General features: G+C 50.0%; 1 protein-coding gene across 1 annotated transcript; it reads right to left on the bottom strand.

Moving 5' to 3' along the window:
• Positions 1-3,746: 3,746 nt before the first annotated feature.
• BNIP3 (BCL2 interacting protein 3) lies at positions 3,747-18,783 on the bottom strand. Its single transcript, XM_021671717.2, has 6 exons — positions 18,696-18,783; positions 9,469-9,619; positions 8,757-8,841; positions 6,794-6,900; positions 6,570-6,719; positions 3,747-4,597 (listed from the first exon to the last, which is right to left on the bottom strand). The coding sequence occupies exons 1-6, from the start codon at positions 18,739-18,741 to the stop codon at positions 4,552-4,554; spliced, it is 585 nt and encodes a 194-aa protein (XP_021527392.2). The 5' UTR covers positions 18,742-18,783; the 3' UTR covers positions 3,747-4,551.
• Between the last annotated feature and the right edge of the window lie 224 nt (positions 18,784-19,007).

Genomic DNA, 19,007 nt, shown 5'->3' with positions numbered 1-19,007 from the left:
TGGAAATCCTGCAGCCTTCACCCAGCCCCTAACCATGCTGTCTCCTGCCGCCTCGTGAGGACTGGCGCCGTGCAGGGCTAGCGGCCTCGCCTGTGCCTGCCTCGGCACCTGCCCGGCTGTCTCCCATCCAGGGCCCTCCCGAAGGGCCCGCGTTGCATTCTTCGTCTCCCTGTCTTCCCGGACCCGAGCACGTGTGAAGTGTGAGCAGGCATTTTGTAGAATCCCCTCAGTTCTGGTTTGCCTCCTATTTTCTCAAATTAAACTGGAATTATGCATTCTGGCAAGAACATGGAAGGGATCTGGCCTCCTCGCATCACATCAGGACGTGGGTGGTGTCTACAGGTCTCTTCACTGTAAAGTTACTGTCTTCCTTTGTGTAATGAGTATCTTGCGGGGACACAGTGAGAATATCCTCAAGAACCCACTAACTTTATCTTCTCAAGAACCCCTAACTAGCTTTCGTTTCCGTCGACCCCTCAGCCGCTACTGGTATGTGCCTAATGGTGACCTTTTCTTTTTCTCAGACCAACCACCACCGTCACCAGGATCCAGGGTTGGCTGTGTGCACTAGTGTTGGGAGGATCATTGCTTCCAGGCCTTTTTGTTAAGTGGCACTGGAACGGCACACCCCCCCCAACACACACACACACACACACACACACAGCTACGGCTCAAACCCAGCTAGCCCACGGCTTCACGCCGGCCTTTCTTGTGAGTGTCCAGCAAGGGGAAATCAGGCCCTCATATGTGTAACGTAACAATGTTGGTGATGTTGGTATGCCCGTGGTTTCAGGATTGCTGACCCATGACACAAATACACTAGGAAGAGTATACTACGTTTTTTTTTTTTTTTTTTGGTCACTTTAACCTGCGGTCTCCAACCCGAATGGTGTTCTCTGGTCATTTAGCTCACTGCTTATCCTGCACCCCTTCAGTGTGGCTTTGCTATTTATGACAGTGAGGTTCTGTCACTGTCCGTATTCTATTTTGGATTTGCCCCGAAATAGTTACTGAATTTGGCAGTAAGTGAAGCATTATTGTGGTGCGAAGTCTAACTCCTGCCACCCTCTTCCCGTTTCCCCACTCCACCTGTCAGCACCCAGCGGTAACCAATTTCATTTATTTCTTGCTTATTCACCCCAATTTTTTTTGCACGAATGAGCAAGTATATGTATGTTTTTCTTAGCTTTTTTCACATAAAGGATACTACACATATATTTAAATAACCCTGTAATTTGTCCACACATCTGCAGTTTGGACGGGGCTCAGCAGGTTCAGCTCATCTGTGCTCCAGACCGTCAGCCAGGACCTCTCTCCTGGCACTGGAGGATCTACAGAGGCAGCCACGTGGCTGACCGGGGTGCTGACTGCTGGATCCTCTCTGACCAGGCTCTCTACTGGGCAGTGTGGCTTCTCCCAGCATGGAGGCTGGGCGCCAAGAGCATGCACCCTCAGAGACAGGAAGTAGGAGCTGCCAGTTTCTTAAGGCTGGCGGCCCAGAAAGTGGCACCACGTCACTGGCATCACTGCCTCCTCATCCTGTTGGCCAGACCCCCATCACTTACTAAGGGCTGTCAAGAAACTAGCAGGCTTTTGTTTTTGAGACGGAGTCTCGCTCTGTTGCTTAGACTAGAGTGCAGCAGCATCATCTCGGCTCACTGCAACCTCTGCCTCCCAGGTTCCAGCAGTTCTCCCGCCGCAGCCTCCCAGGTAGCTGAAACTACAAGTGAACGCCGTCACACCCCGCTAATCTTTTTTGTATTTTAGCAGAGATGGGTTTCACTGTTGTTGCCCAGGCTGGTCATGAACTCCTGAGCACAGGCAGTCCACCAGCCTCAGCCTCCCAGTGCTGGGATCACAGGCGTGAGCCACCGCGCCCAGCCAGGGGCTGTCTTAAAACCGCTACAGGTTTCCCGTCTCAAATCGCTGCTACTAAATGTTGCTTCTTCCTGCTAGGGACACATTTTTGCACCTTGTTTTATTGAACATACTGGGAGCCCGTCTCATTCCCTGAGCTCTTCCTCGTGCGCGTGAGCAGTGGCACAGCACCGTCCCTGCACGCTTACTCCGGAGCTTACTCAAGGCTCTCCTGTGCACGTGCATTTCAGTTGTTTCAAGTGTTTTAATGCATATTTAGTTGTATCCTCGCGCATGTGCGTAACTTCAGGTCCATCCTCAGAGTGAATTCCTAGCAGTGGGTTGTGGGTCCAAAGCCCAGTAGAGATGCACAGCTGTGGCTTTTTGAAGTATTGCCAACTCCGCTCTAGAGCTGTCACCACACACAGGTGCGTGTTCCACACTTCTTGAGCAGGTGTGGGCAGTCAGATGTCTGCATCAGAGTCAGTGTCAGATAAATAGGGGCCAAGTGTTGTGTTTTTATGTCAGAATCATTTAGGTAACGTTTATTTTGTAAACCTGTTAATGAATGAGTGGTGTGGACCGGTATTTGTATTAACCGCTGCAGAAAAGAAGGGCTGAATACTAAAGCTATTCAGAAAGGCTGTTACTGCCACTGCCCTACCTCAAAGATAAAAACGGTAATATACATCCAGATACACATCAAACGTTTCATTTTTAATAAAATGTATAATGTTACAATCTAATGAAAAACACCTCTAGAAAACTTGATTCTTGGTCTCATTTATCTCAAGCACTCCCGTCCCAGAGTTTTTTTTTTGAGTCTTGCTCTTGCCCAGGCTGCATGCACTATACTGGCTCACGGCAGCCTTTCAACTCCTGCGCTCAAGGGATCTTCCTGCCTGTCTCCTGAGTAGCTGGGGCTACAGGTGTGTGCCACATCACCAAGCTAATTTTTGTATTTTTTGTAAAGAGAGTGTATTGCTATGTTCCCCCAGGCTGGTCCTCAACTTTTGGATTCAAGTGATCCTCCTACCTGGGCCTCTCAAAAAGCGTTGGGATCACAGGTGTGGCGCCACCACATTGGCCCAGTCCCAGAGCTTAGAACCTGTTTTGTAGTTTTATTTTTTGAGATGGAGCCTGCAGTGATACAGTCTCAGCTCACCACAACCCTGCTCCTCCCCAGGTTCAAGCTATTCTCCTGCCTCAGCCTCCCTAGTAGCTGGGATTACAGGCTTGTGCCGCCATGCCTGGCTAATACTATATTTTTAGTAGAAACGGGGTTTCATCATGTTGGCCAGGCTGGTCTTGAACTTCTGACCTCAGGTGATCTGCCTGCCTTGGCCTCCCAAAGTGCTGGGATTATACGTGTGAGCCACCATGCCTGGCCATCCAGCTGGTTTCAGTGAGTTCAGCCAATGCCATCTGTGAGGGAACACGTGTTGTTGGCTTTGTTGTGTGCTAGCTCTGATGGTAAGCAGGGCATCCACGGAGCTCTGTGAAGTGCTCAAACTCCACTGGTGTCTGTGATGAAAGACAAACAGCGAACACATTTGCTCTAAAACAAAAACAGAATTCACTTGACCAGTTGATCTCAGACTATTCTGAGGTGAAATTACATAAAGAATTCTGATGTCCTGCCATCTGCTTTCTCCAATTGTAAGACAGAGATGACTGCTTCCGAGGTAGGATCAACGAAGATGATGTTTACAAATCAGTGTTAGATTCAACACCCAAATTAAGCATGGAAAGGCGAAACATCAAGGCAGCAGCCTTTCTAATAAGCTTGCTGTAGGAAAGATAAAGAATGTCAAAGTAGGGACCAGTCCTGGTTTAATCAAGAAGCTATTACGACGTCTGATTTTAAACCGTATGTAAATACGATAATCTGAAGGATTTGGCAAAGGTTTATTATTATTTGTCATTTCCAGTCTTTTAAAGTAGACAGAGATTTGCTTAGAATACAGCTGATTTTAAAAGCATACAAAAGTTGAGCACAGAGAGGATTAAATTCACCAGCGCAGATAGAGGAAAAGACAGACACTGAGCAGGTGCTTCGGCAGAAACTGATCATCCCAGGTGACTACCTCACAATCGGGGGCTTCTTCAATCCTTATGCTGCAAAAGAAAGTTTAGCATATGACCTGTACAGCTGAGTTTGTAGCTCTATCTTGGTTTATTACAAACAATTAGCACAGATACGCATAATCCTTAGTAGACAACCTGCATCCATTTAAATTAAATACTTTCTACAATAGTGTGATAAGGCCACAATATTTATTGTGGGACAAACCCCTTAAAGTAGCGATTTTATTATCAATGTTATTCATTCTTTTGAAATATAAAGTACTTTAACGGAATTAAGGTTACAGATAATTTTTAAAATACAACATACACCGTAACTAGTATTTTAAAATTATTTATATTCCGATATTTATATCTAATATCCAATGAAAATTCACTACCAAATTTTGACAGTAATCAGTCTGACATGCGTATTAACTGATCCCATAGGTATAATTATAGATCAACATTTTAGTGTCTATTCCTTCGTTTTGCTGAATTAGGAACGCAGCATATCCAGAACACATCAACACAAGTGGCACGCCCGAGGGTTTAACAGCTCTCCAGTGAGCTACGCTGCGAACTCAGAAGTCATCCCACTAACAAGCAAAGCCAGACTCCAGTTCTTCATCAAAAGGTGCTGGTGGAGGTCGTCAGGCGCCTTCCGATATAGATCCTTAACAGAAAACAGAATCCGTAGTTAATGTAGCTCGTGATTCGCAGGAGACTGTCACAGCTGAAACAGGGTAGCTTGCTGTGGTTAGCGCTTATGCAAGGGACTGGCGATTTTATACCCATCAAAAAATTTTGTCATGAATCTATCTGTAATCTTTTATCTAGTGTTTCATTTATCAATATGTATTTTGTATTAGTTTAGAAAACATCAAACCCTATTACTGTTTCCAGATAGCAAGCTTCTGCTTCGATCCAGCTCACTGCTGGGGGAAGTCTCCCACCAGGCATGTTGGTGTTGCCGGTTCACGGCCAACCGCTGAATACTGAAGGCCCTGCCCTTACGTGTTTAGGTTTGGTGGTGGGGCGATACATCCCCAACTAAAGATGTTAATGACACCTGTTAATGAATGGGAGTGGGCGTGTCAGAAAAGGCTTTTCAGCAAGGGGCTCGCTCCAGCTGACCAGAGGGCATCACTCCGGGAGGGAGGAAGGCGGGTCTCCCAGAAAGGAGGCGGAGTAGGAACCTGGTTGGCGGCTCTGGGCAGTGGTGAGTACTGTGAACACAGCATGCTGCAGCGGCAACTTTCTGGGGCAGATTTTATCGTGCAGTTCCAGAAAGCTGCTGAGTGGGGGTATGGGTCGCCAGTGGCAGCATCAGGCTCTGGAAACCTGGGCAGGACGAAGGTCACCGGCTGGGAAGCAGTGGCTGCAGAAATCCATCCTGAAATGAAGGCCTAAACCTGGCATTTAAAATGAGGACTACTAGGCCTTGTCCCCAGAGTCTGCTTGACAATTCTGGAAAAGGCTCCAGAAAGCAAACTGCCTGGTGATGCTGATGCAGTCTGTGGGTTTGACTCCAAAAGCACCGGCCAAAATAGAGGCGATGGGGGTGGACATGGGAATGTGCGCAAGAGCTGGGAGAAAGCCGTGCACATGGAGGGCGAGGTGGGGACGCAGGCAGCCCTCAGGTCCTGGCCCAGGAGACAGTGGCTTCTATCCTGTTTCCTTCCACTCAGACGTGAGCCCTCGGGGCCAACCCAAACCACATAACCAGTAGCATTCCAGTCTGTCCACTACACAGCAGCCATAGAACACTACATGTCAGGACTAGTGGGAACCCTCCCCCACGCTGAGATGCTGGGACCAGACCGAGGAGGAACAGTTTTCACTTCCTGCTCTGGCTCTTCAGAATCCACAGTGGCACCTGCCTGGCCTCTCTCTGTGTTTTCTGCAGTTAGTATAAGAAGCCAGAAAAGGCCAGGCACAGTGCCTCACGCCTTTAATTCCAGCACTTTGGGAGGTTGAGGCGGGCGGATCATTTGAGTTTGAGATCACCCTGGGCAACGTGGGGAAACCTCGTCTCTACAAAAATACGAAAATTAGCCAGGCGTGGTGGTGGCAGACGCCAGTAATCCCAGCTCCTCAAGAGGCTGAGGCAGGAGTGTCGCTTGAACCTGGGAAGCAGATTGCAAGCGAGCCGAGATCATGCCACTGCACTCCAGCCTGGGCAACGACAGCGAATGAAAACAGAAAAATCAGAGACCCCACTGGTTCCTTTATTGCTGAGAGTGAAATAGAACAAGTCCTATCCCGGAGGAAATACAGCAAGTCGCTGAGACCCCTCATCTATAGCAGACAGCTGGGTGCATTCGCACCAAGCGGTGCTATGCGGAAATTAGGCCGCCTTCAACTACGCACAAGATAAAGAAGTCAGGGACAAGAATCCCTGCTTTGACTCCAGTTCTATCAAGTGAACAACAGGCAGACTTCCCGTGCCAGACAGCACTCAGGGCGCCTGTGCTGGGGTTTTCTGGGGGGTTGCAGGCTGGTGGTTTCTTCACCTGAACAGGGACTGCATGAGTGTCTGTGAAAATGCGCCAAGCTTTAACTGATGCTCTGTCCTTCAGTAAAATCGTCTACATAAATCACCCCACGACATGCCATGACAGAAGTCACACAGTCACGTTACCTACCCCAATCCGATGGCCAGCAAATGAGAGAGCAGCAGAGATGGAAGAAAAACCTTCAGAAATTCTGCAGAGAATATGCCCCCTTTCTTCATGACGCTCGTGTTCCTCATGCTGAGGGTGGCCGTGCGCTTCGGGTGCTTAAAGAGGAACTCCCTGAGGCGGGAAGAAACATGTCAGCTCGTGTCCTCTGTCAAGGGGAGACCCCATGACACACAAAACACACTCACTTGGGGGGACTATTTTCCGGCCGACTTGACCAATCCCATATCCAATCGGAGTTTTTCTTCAGGATGCTTTCAACTTCTTTCCGTCTCTCTATATAATCTTCCTCGGACTGCGATAAAGTAAATGTTCAGTACAGATTAATCTATCACATTACCCCGGAAAACACCCATCTCCTGCCCAAGCTTCAGATCTGCAGGCTCAATTCAGGAGCCCGGCAGCACACATCGCTGCTTTGGACCGTGGTCCGTGGAGTCCTGGGGCTGGGGCCTTCACCGGTTGTCACCACACTGCCAGCTCACGGCAGGCTCTCCTCCTCCAGGGATGGCCCACCGCTCTGGGAGCCCACCCAGGTCGTAAATACATGTGGTTCACGGAGACTCTGGGGGTACTGACGGCGGCAACCACTGTCCTAGGGAAGTCGTGACGTGAGGGCAAAGGTGGTGGGTGCAGCACTGGTAATAACAAGAAAATGGCTCCAAACAGGGACATGTCGAAGGCAGCAGAGCAAGTTTACAAGATGCTTCTGGGATGAGCAGTTGGGAAAAGGCAGAAATGAACATGTAAACACGGCTGCAGCCAAATCCTCAGAGTCCATCACAGCACGCAACATTCAAAAGGACTTTAAATCTCAGATTCAAGTGTTTTCCTCTACTTTTTTGCATTTTCAAAATTCTGTACCTGAACATCTAATTCCTTTTAAAACTAAGGGGGAAATTTTGTTTAAAATAGTGAAAATGGCAAGGACTCTCTCTCTCAAAAAATTAAAATGTGAAAATAAGAATAGCTCTCCAAATCCAGACACCTGAGTACACCCCAGCTGGATACAGCCAAGTGCCCAGGAGCAGGCCACACGCCCTCGGGTGCGCCCACACACCCACAGTCAAGGCTCCTGCTGGCTCTGGAACCCTGGGAGTGGTGCCGGGAGCCATCCCTGAGAAAGCCTGGGGTAACAGGGACTCCTTGTTTCCTTGGTGAAGGACGCCTTGAGGGGAAACTGGCAACGGAGGGCCAGCTACTAATCCCGACTGTAAGGCTGGGATTCCTCACAAAGCTTTCAAAATACAGAAAACACCCATCGTTTATGTCCTCACCATCAACAAACACCCAAGAAAACACGTATCGTGCATCTCCTCTGCAACAAGGCAGGCACTGCCAGAGAGAACTCAGCACGACGCTGTGATCACCGCTCAAGCCCTATCCGGCAGGGGGAGGGAGAATGACGGTGAACAAAGGCAATCACCCCAGGTACACTTTTTCCTCCCAAGACTTTCACTTTCAGAAGGGTTTGTGCCCTCACAACAATGCTGAATGCAGGCCATTATGGAAAGCCCGTTATTTGGTTAACATTAGAAAAGTGATCTTAGGCTGGACATGGTCTCTCACACCTATAATCCCAGTACTGTGGGAGGATCACTTGAGCCCTGGAGTTCAAGACCAGCCTGGGCAACACAGGGAGACCCTGTCTCTACAAAAAATTTCTTTAAAAAGAAGAAAAGTGACCTTACATGAAATTAACAGGCTGATTAGCCACTAATGCCACACTGCCCGGGCAGCAAGCAGTGAGCTCAGGACTAAGGCCTAACTCGCACACAGCATGCAAATATTAAGCCCACTCACTGTCCAACTAGTAACGAGGAGGAAAGACCAGCCAGCAGCTGGCCCAGCACCACCCTTTTCCAATGGTCACTCCCTCCGCTACAGGCTGCAGACACCGGGAGCCCTTCCTCCTTTCCAGCGTATCCCTGATGGCGGGCAGGGGCGGAGCCCACGCGGCCTGTCCCACTCAGCACCTCCTCAGCTCAGCTGTGTATGTGCTGTGTATGTTCCCACCACAGACTTTTTTTAAAAAGGCAGGAGACACCCTTAAAGCCCGACTTTTCTCTGACATAATCACATTTAAAACTGTTCACTTATTGTACAAACGGATCACAAATAGTTAAACTGCACATTCTCCCTCCAGCTTACCTGTGAGCTGTTTTTCTCTCCAATGCTATGGGTATCTGTTTCTGAAGCTCTGTTAGTATCCTGTGGTGTCTGTGAGCGAGGTGGACTTGGCAAAGTGAATAAAATGGAGAAACAGAACATCACGTGAACATTCTATCGTCAGAAGCACAAACTCCAAAGGCAGGAACCACCTCCAAGATGAGGCGCTTAGCCAGCGGCGTGCACACCTTCCCTTCCACCCAGCACCAGCCAGAGCCAAAATGTTGCTCAGCTAGCCAGTCTTCCAGAGAAGAGGTGGGGACAGCTCGTGAGTGGCTGGCCTTGTCATCTGCCACCCTCACGGTCTGTTGCACAGCTCTCAGGGGACGCAACCTTTGCTCACTGTCAGCCTCTCTGCCTTGGAGTCACTCAGAAGCGCTGCTAACCGGGAACCGCTCCCCGTGACCACAGCCCCGCTGAGGCGCGCGAGTGCATTTCTCAAAGTGAGGTTGGTGGCTGTCACACTCACTCCCGACTCGAACATGGCCCCTCACAGACTAAGTCCCAGGTCGCTTCCTCCCCGCAGAGGGCAAGGCTCCTACACAAGGCTGGACTGCGGCAGGAGCCACCCCTGAACGTGGCCTGAGGGGAGTGGCAGCCCAGGCCTAGAGGTGACACAGGCACTTCCAGCTGCGACTGTCACCTACTGAAGACACTGGCACTGTAACGCATACACTTGTTGATGTGCACCTACCTGTCACAGTGAGAACTCTTGGAGCTACTCCGGCCGGACTCATGCTGGGCATCCAGCAGTATCTTTTCCATGTCACCATTATAAATAGAAACCGAGGCTGGAACGCTGCTCCCGTTCCCATTATTGCTAAAGTGCAATTCTACCCAGGAGCCTGGTGGGGACAAAGAAAGGGGCACAGCTGGATTTTCTACCCATTCTGGAATCTGGTCGTCATATCTAACCAGCCCGCCCTTCCATTTCCAAGAGGCAGCAATGGTGACACACCCGGAACCATCCCTTAAACCCCGACTTTAAGGCATCCCTCTGCCCACCTGCATGGCAGTGACTGGTCTACACACGCTCTCCCTGGGTACAGGAAGGAAGCCCCCTGGGTTTTTAACCACATATCCGTCCATCTCTTACAGTCTCCCTTTATACCAAGCCAATGTCCAATAACTGCCGAGTCACCAGAATCCAATTAGAATACTTCCTTACAGTGAACTTTTACAAGAAACAGCCAGCCGCGGTGTGGTGGCTTACGCCCGTAATCCCAGCACTTTGGGAGGCTGAGGCAGGTGGATCACCTGCGGTTAGCTGGAGACCAGCCTGACCAACATGGAGAAACCCTGTCTCTACTAAAAATACAAAATTAGCCAGGTTTGGTGGTGGTGCACGCCTGTAATCCCAGCTACTCAGAAGGCTGAGGCAGGAGAATCACTTGAATCCGGGAGGTGGAGGTTGCAGTGAGCCGAGATTGCGCCACTGCACTCCAGCCTGGGCAAGAAGAGCGAGACTCCATGTCAAAAAAAAAGGTAATGTCAACATAAGCTTAAAGGATTTAAATTTTTCTTTCAAAGGTTGAAATTATCTCTTATTTTTTGTTTCTTTTAGAGACAGGGTCTCGCTTTGCCGTCAAGGCTGGAGTGCAGTGGCACAATCAAGGCTCACTATCATCTCAAACTCCTGGGTTCAAGCCATTCTCTAGCCAATGCCTCCAGAATAACTGGGACTACAAGGCATGTACCACTACCCCGGCTGTTTTTTTTTAAGAGACGGGGTCTCGCTATGTTGCCCAGGCTAGTCTCGAACTTCTGGGCGATCCTTCCAGCTCGGCCTCCCAATGTGCTAGGACTACAGGCGTGAGCCACCATGCCCAGCCTCTATTACTTGTATTGTGTGGCTTTGCATTTATTTAATTTCTAATGAGGTTGAACACGTCTTTACAAGTTTACTAGCCATCAGCATGGCATTTTTTTTGAACTGGCTCTTCAAATCTCTTATTCTTGTCTATTATCTGTGCTTCTCTTATATGTGGGCGTCCAGCAGTATTTTTTCCATGTCATCATTATAAATAGAAACTGAGGCCGGAACGCTGCTCCTATTCCCATTATGGCTCAAGTGCAATAATTCTAGGATAATCCTGTATCCTAGACATACGTTTTTCTTCATTTAAATACATTGCAAGTAACTTTCACTCAGTAGCGCATATTTTTCTCATGTCTTCTGATGTACAGAAGTTCTAGAGATTTTAATTCAGTCAAATTTAGCAATCCTTCCTGAGCTGAGATATTCTATTCTATGACTTCACACAGCTCTGTTACGACATTCACATTTAGATCCAGAATCTACATGGATTAACTTTTCCATCGATGTGAAACGAATGCCCCATTTACTGCAGACAGCTCCTGCCTCACCCCTGCTCTGGGCTGCTTCCTTTGTCAGAAATCAAGCGTGCATATATGCACAGGTCTATTTCTGAGCCCAGGACAGTTTTTCTACTTTGTGCCATAGGTTTATTTATTTAAAGCAAATCTGCTTAAAGCTTCCTCTGGCAGCATACGGAGGGTGGCGTGCAGGAGGAGGAACGTGCAGGCAGACCACGAAAGCCTGAGAAACTTACGTGCGAGAACAATGGAATCATCTCATTTTGCAGTCACTGTAATTTTATTAAGTAGAATAATCACTGTGAGCTGCTGACTGTCCTTAAACCAGCACAGCACTACATAACACCATGCCACTGGGGGAAGGGAGTAGCCTGTTAATCCATCACGTTCTCTGGAAGCAAAGGCAGGTGCACAGCTTTCCATGCACTAACTAGGCATCTCCTGAAAGAGGCCTGGCCCAGCCTCAGTACGCCACTTGTTGCAGAGTGTATCTCATATTAACCAGAAAAAAAGCAAAGCGAAGGCCCAGGAGGGAAATGTGGATTTGCAACTTACACCATCAACAGCCTCCCAGTAAGCTGCTAACAAAATGATCCCAGATTTTCAAATGAATGCATGATCCTTCTCTTTGGCCTCTCACGTTGCCTCAGGTCCTGGCCCACACGAAGTACATTGCTAAGACAAAGGCAGGCCTGGGTCTGTCTTGGAGCCTGGAGCTCACTGGAGAAGGGCCCAGGCCACTTGGCCCCACACTCTGGCAGAGGCTACACGGTGCAATCAGAGATGTACACATCACACCATTCCTGAAACTGCTCATCTCAGTATTTCCAGATACTCTGATGTTCACTAGCCCTCCTTCCCTCTCTGGGGTTCATGATGACATGCGGCCAGCTGGCAATGGCCTGTGGTCCTCAGAGAACAGCACCACAGCCTCTGCTTTGGCCAACTGTTTTTCTAGGCTCAATCTCCAGCACTCATTCTGGGCCTGCTTCAATTTACTTGGCTAAGGTAAAGTGTTATTCATCTTACGACATGGAACTTCAAGCTGTAGTTGTCTCTTCCACGATGCCACTCTTAACATCAAATGTGGTACACCAAGTCGCCACCACCACTGGGGTGTCCAACAGTTCAATTCCATTCTATCTACCTAGAGTTAGTGTCAGAACCCACGAGATTAAGGGCTCAGTCCCACAAAACTGTTCCCACAGATGCAAGCTGAAAATGGGGTGTACAGGTTACCCACAATTCTACCCGTCCCTCTACTCAGGGGATCCCACACACCCCCTCAGGTTCAACAATTTGCTACAACTCACAGAATCCAGAAAAACACTTTACTTACATTTATCAATTTACCAGAAACAATAATTCTGGAGCAGCCAAATGGAAATGACATATAGACCAGAACCCCAGCTACCCCGAATGTCCAAATCCTAAGCCCTAAACCCAACTCTAACCTTACCCCAACCCTAAATGTCCCAACACTAACCCTAACTCTAACCCAAAACTAACCCTAACCCTAAATTCACATGTACCAACCCTAACCCTAACTATGCTCTTCACGACCAGACCCCCAGCCACTCCACATGTCCCAAACCTAACCACGCTCTCCGCACCTCATATGGCTCCAGAATGTCTACAACTCCATCTCCAGTCCCCTCTCCTGCTAGGAGGGGTGACCCTGGGACTTTCTACTGAATTAACTATCTGAGGACTGCCCCTGAGCCACCTGATTAACAGTTATTCTGAAGGGGCTCCTTACAACTTACACCAAAAATGGCTGAGCAAGGAGCCCTTTTGGAGCACGCTGCTAATAAGGTGACTTTATGAATAACAGAAATACCGGCCAGGCTGCTCTGCCTATGGAGTCGCCACCCTTTTATTCTGCTTTCTTAACAAACGTGCTTAAGACACTTATTGGCCAGGTGCACTGGCACATGCCTGTAATCCCAACACTTTGGGAGGCCAAGGCAGATGGATCACCAGAGGCCTGGAGTTCGAGACCAGCCTGACCAACATGGTGAAACCCCTTCTCTACTAAAAATACAAAAATCAGCTGGGTGTGGTGGCGCATGCCTGTAATCCCAGGAAGCTGAGGCAGGAGAATCCCTTGAACCTAGGAGGTGGAGGTTGCAGTGAGCTGAGATCGCACCACTAAACTCCAGCCTGGGCAACAAGAGTGAAACTTCATCTTAAAAAAAAAAAAAAACTTACTGCTCAGGAAATCCCAGGGGGTTAGGTGCTCTGCATCAGAAACTAGGGTCAAGGCCAAACACACACTACATTGATCTTACAGGGGAAAAGTGAAGACCACGCTGAGAGAAAGATGACTTGGAGACAGTGTATCTGTCATCTGTCTGTGCTACTGTAACAGAATCCCACAGACTCAGTGATTTACAAACTGATCTGTTCTGAAGGCTGGGAAGTTCAAGGTCAAGGCAACAGCAACTGGTATCAGGTAAGGGCCTTCCTGCCCCATCCCTTCAATGAGGGCAAAGAGGCACCCACCTCACTCCATCCAGCCCCTTAGAGCACTAATCCCATTCACAAGAGAGGAGTCCCCGTGGCCTAAGCACCTCTTAGAAGCCCACCTTTACTGTCATCCCACTGGCAACATGGGAGGGGCACATTCAAACCAAAGCGGTGCTTTTAAAAAATCGCCCCAGAAAGAGTCCTAAGCACCCTGGAGACAAGGAAAAAACCATTCCAGATTGTCTGTGGCTAATGACTTTGGGCCCAAAAGCTGTATTCCCAGGAATGATTTACTAAGGGAGAGGAGTTCTATTATTTACCTACAGCAGCCGGATAGGAAAGGCACTTCCTGGAGAACAGAGTATGCTGTGAATCTACTCAAATGTTACAATTCTCCAATCTGTTCATTCACTTTTTCAAACAAAGATTGGGATTAAGGTTGCTTAATGATCTTAAAAAACTTGCTCACGGCAGGGCACGGTGGCTCACACCTATATTCCCAGCACTGTGGGAGGCTGAGGCGGGCGGATCATGAGATCAAGACCATCCTGGATACCACAGTGAAACCCTGTCTCTACTAAAAATACAAAAAATGAGCCAGGCATGGTGGCACATGCCTGTAATCCGAACTACTCAGGAGGCTAAGGCAGGAGAATCACTTGAACCCAGGAGGTGGAGGTTGAAGTGGGCCAAGATCACACCACTGCACTCCAGCAGTGTGGAGACGGTCTCAAAAAAAAGAAAAGAAAAGAAAAGAAAACTTGCTCATAATCACAAGTACTTTACTTCAAATAAATGTAGTATAATCAGGCCCAAGAAAAAAAGGTACTGCTGTTGCTGATGCAAGAAAAGCCCTCATTCCTTTTTTTTTTTTGAGACAGAGTTTTTCTTGTCACCCAGGCTGGAGTACGACAGCACCATCTCGGCTCACAGCAACCTCTGCCTCCTGGGTTGAGGCAATTCTCCAGCCTCAGCCTCCCGAGTAGCTGGGATTACAGGCACCCGCCACCACGCCCAGCTAATTTTTTTTTTTTTAGTACAGACAGGGTTTCACCATGTTGGCCAGGCTGGTCTGGAACTCCTGACCTCAGGTGATCCTCCCGCCTCCGCCTCCCAAAGTGCTATGATTACAGGTGTGAGCTCCCATCCCCAGTGGAAAAGCCCCCATCCCTAATCTCATTTCCCATCCCTCTCCTTATGTTCCTCCCCCTCCTCACTTACAACTTACATTGCTAACAAGACACACAGGGAGTCAATCTTACCTCCCCCCTAGCAAGGCAGATGAGATTTGAAAAGCCTAGACTATAATTTACATCACATTACAGAAAGGAAGCTGATAGGTCTGCCTCAGAGACAAAACACAATCCAACAAGAGCACTTAATCCATTTCTCCTTCTCACTTTGCGGTTTAAGTCATCTGACATCCAGCTTCTCTAGGTGCCTGAAGTAGTTCTCTCTACAGGGAATCCCTTAGATTCGCTGCCCTCTGCATGTCCCAGGGCAAACTCCCCAGCTGCATTCCTCAACATGGATTCACCGGCTGCAGCCAGGAGCCCCACATGGAGTAAACACAGGGCCAGTTCTCAAGGCCATCCTCTGCCCTAATCTGGGTGACAGTCTCAACTCTGGCTATGAAGGGAGAATCACCTGTGCTGTTTTTTCATTGTTCTCCAAAAGCCCAGCCGAAGCCCACTCTGAAAGTGACGATATGGGATGCTAGGGTGGAGTCCAGGCAAATACACTGAAAAAGCTCTTGGATAAATGTCAGAAGAGAGGGAGGCAGCACCCCAGAAAAAAAGCCTGAAGCAGAGAAGCCGTCAACCCCAGGGGAACGAGCACTCCCAAACCAGACAAAGAACTTCTTCCCCGGGGAAGTGGGCGCTAAGACATTGCTGTTTATGGGACAGGCTCCATGGCTATTCCAGCACTTTGGGAGGCAGACGATCACGAGGTCAGGAGATCGAGGCCATCCCGGATAACATGGTGAAATCACATCTCTACTAAACATACAAAAACTTAGCCAGGAGGTTGCAGTGAGCCGAGATCATGCCACTGCACTTCAGCCTGGGGGACAGAGTGAACACTCCATCTCAAAATAAATTTAAAAAAAAAGGAAACTGCTGTTGTTTTTACCTTTAAAAGCTGCTCAGGTTAGTGGGGAGAGGAACAAAAGAGACTTCCCTTGCAAAAGACTTCAAGCCTCAAGTCAGCCTGGCAGGTAATCAGGTCCCTGGCTTCTGACAGGGCTCGACCTTCCTCTTGCCGGGCTCTCCTCCAGGACCCTTGCCTCAGGCAATCCGGGCTCCAGGTATCCACCCCTCTGGTGCTTCCTTAATTGGTGTTGCTGGCATTATTTTTCACTCCACTTCTAGAACCTCACTGTCACCATCGACTTGGATGAGAATCTAGACGTCTGCAACCCCTTCAGGTCTAAAACCACACAATGCTACAATTCCCCTCCAAAATAAGTACAAACGTTTTTCTCCTTATACAGCTCTGCCCGTGGTGAGTTGCCTCTGATAAGAGAACCATCTGCCAGTGCAGACACAGCAGTGGGTGAAGAGGTGAGGGCTTGGATCATTAAACACAGCCGCTCCAGAGGAAAGGGGCAAACGCTTTACTGAACTGATGCCCTCCTGGAGACAGTGCGTCCTTCAAGGAAGGGATGCCCCCACCCCCACAACCCTGGCGGCGTCATCACAGAATCCTGCCGCTCCTGCATTTTAGCAGTGGCATGTCTAGGGGAAAGCGGCCACGTTTAAGGCTGCAGTGAGCTCTAGTGCTTGTGCCACTGCAATCCAGCCTGGGCGACAGAGTAAGGAATGAAAAGGACACATATGAGCATCCTGCTAGTCAACAACTTTAGCTAGAATCATCAAGAGATGGAAGGGACAGAATCAGCCCATCTGCCGTTAACTCCTCAGGAAAAGCAGCTGGCCCCAGAGGGTAAAAGCAGTGTTTGCTGCTTCCACCCGCGGGTCTGGCTACAGGGCTCCCACACTTCTCTGTTCCGAGGTAAACAAGGGGCAGAGAAATCAGACCAGACAGGGGTGAGTGCTGCCTGAGCCACCGCTCCGCGCAGGATTTGAAGGCGGCTGGAGCCCGCGGGACCTGCCGACCCCTCCCAAGAAGAGCCCACGGTGGCCCCATTCTGCCACGCAGACACCCAGGACGGCCCAAGGAATCGCCTACCTGGGTTCCACCCCACAAGTTAAGTATCTTATTACAGAATAAACAAAACAGAAAAACAAAAATCTAGAACTCCAGCGCTGGCCGTCTTGCACTGCCAATGACTCAGCAGCCTATTTAAGATACGGACTGGAGAGGAACAAGCCCCTCCGGATCCCCCTCCACCTCCCAGTGCCCAGATCCCAGCCAGGCAAAGAAACACACCATGTCATTGGTAACTCAGCTTCACAACCAGAAAATGGGTGATTTTACGGCAAAGGAAACATCTCTTGGATTTTATTTTATGACAAAAGACAGGAAAACACCCCTTAATCTATTTCAAAATAGTAATTAGCCAATGCTTGAATTCCAAATTATAGGATTTTAAAAAATATGGTTCTAGGCCGGGCCAAGGCGGGAGGATCACTTGAACCCAGTTCAGACCAGCCTGGGCAACATAGTGAGATCTCATCTCTTTAAAAAAAAAAAAAAAGTTAAAAAAAAATATGGTAGTGTTCAAACATACATAAATTATTCAATATATTATGGAAACTAAGTTCTGCCTAGTAAAATCTTGCTTTTGTAATAAAATTAGCAACTCACTAAATTTATGTAAATACATGATTTTCAAAACTGTTCATGAAGATTAAAAGTTCACTGGCAGAGGTTTCGGCAGTACTTTCCCAAGCTTATTTACGTGCTAATTTTGCTGGCTTCAGAGAACACAAAGGTCAGCTGCCACCAGGTCCCTCCTCCGAGGCCTGGGCCCTAGGGACCCTGGGAAGGCAGCTTCTGGGCCCTCTTCCCTGAGCAAAGGCTAGTCTGGGCTCTGCACGTGTATTTACCGGGTGGGGAGGGTCTCTATGCCACCTGGCTGTGCGTGGGGCAAGTCCTGCCCCCGGAGCCTGCGATTCCCGCTGCGTGAACCCATGGTACTGTGAATCCAGCGAAGTGCACACAGCAGGCCTCTATGCGGGCATTAAGCAGGCTGTAACGACTGGGTGCTCTAAAGGCGGCGTCCTTTTGTGATTTTTAACCCGTAGGTCATTTACAGCTTTGTTTTGGAACGATCCTCTAGGAGAATCGGAACAAGTCCATGTAATGCCATAATCTAAAAACGCTGTAACCCCCACCATTTAACTTCAGGAAATCCTAATAGTCACCACGGACTTGAACAGCAGTAACAAAATTAAAGCCCTTAAAAGTCCACTTGCCACGCCTTGGTGTTTACTCATTAAAACCAATGCTAGGGCGGGCGTGGGGGTTCACGCCTGTAATCCTAGCGCTTTGGGAGGCCGAGGCGGGTGGATCACCAGGTCAGAAGATCGGACCCTCCCGACTAATACGGTGAAACCTCGTCTGCTAAACATACCAAAAATGAGCCGGGCGTGGTGGCGCGCGCCTGTGGTCCCAGATACTCGGGAGGCTGAGGCAGGGGAGTCGCTTAAACCTGGGAGGCGAAGGCTGCAGTGAGCCGAGGTCGCGCCCCTGCGCTCCAGCCTGGGCGACAGAGCGACACTCCGTGTCAAAAGTAAATAAATAAAACCAATGCTGGTCTGAACCACAGACCGCGGAGGGCAACGTGGACTTTTAAGAGGCTGCTCGGACCAACCGGGAGACGCAGATCCACCTCCAGGTGGAATTCCAGCGGTCGCGGAGCTGGAGAATTGGGGCTTTCCCGCGCGGTACGACCCGGGTCCAAGCCACCCCTCGCCCGAGCGGCGACGCCGCGAACCCCGAGCAGCACGCGGGGTCCCCAGGCCCCGGGCCCCGCACGCCCGCCGGAGGAGTGGGCACGGGAGGGCAGGGCGGCGCGGCCTCGGCCGGCCCGCGATGCCCCCCAGGCCTCCTCTCGGCCTCCCCTCGGCGCGCCCCCGGCCTACCCCCCAACCTCCTCTCGGCGCCCCCTCGGCGTCCCCGGCTCCCGCGCGGCCTCCCCGGCCTCACCCTGCAGGCTCTCCTCCTGCATCCCCGGCGCTCCGCTCTGCGACATGACGCCGGAGGGCGGCTGCGGGGATCAGAGTCCGCGCCGGGCTGCGGGCTGCGGGCTGCGCGTAGGCGGCGGACGGTGGGAAAGCGGGAACGGCAACGCCGCGGCCCAGCGCTCGGTGACTGAGCCGAACCCCGCCGCCCGGCCAGAGGAACTCACCGGTAGGGCGGGGCCGGGCGGATCTGCGGCCGCGACGCCCATTGGCCGCAGCGCGGGGCCTGCGCGTGCGCAGGGGCGTGCGGTGCGTGCGGCACGTGTGGCGCGTGCGC

Source organism: Aotus nancymaae, unplaced genomic scaffold (genome assembly GCF_030222135.1).
Source record: "Aotus nancymaae isolate 86718 unplaced genomic scaffold, 86718_ANA_hifiasm-v0.15.2.pri h1tg000193l, whole genome shotgun sequence".
Lineage (NCBI taxonomy): Eukaryota > Metazoa > Chordata > Mammalia > Primates > Aotidae > Aotus > Aotus nancymaae.
Note: the sequence above shows the minus strand (reverse complement) of the source record. Positions and strands in the feature narration are given on the sequence as shown.

Bases quoted from the DNA above. Each gene is read 5' to 3' on its own strand.
- BNIP3 (XM_021671717.2), bottom strand. From the start codon at position 18,741: ATGTCGCAGAGCGGAGCGCCGGGGATGCAGGAGGAGAGCCTGCAGG. The intron at 6,901-8,756 runs GTAAGCTGGAGG...ACTTTATCGCAG, and splicing joins GAGAGAAAAACAGCTCACAG to TCCGAGGAAGATTATATAGA. The intron at 4,598-6,569 runs GTAGGTAACGTG...TTTTCTGTTAAG, and splicing joins TTGCTGGCCATCGGATTGGG to GATCTATATCGGAAGGCGCC.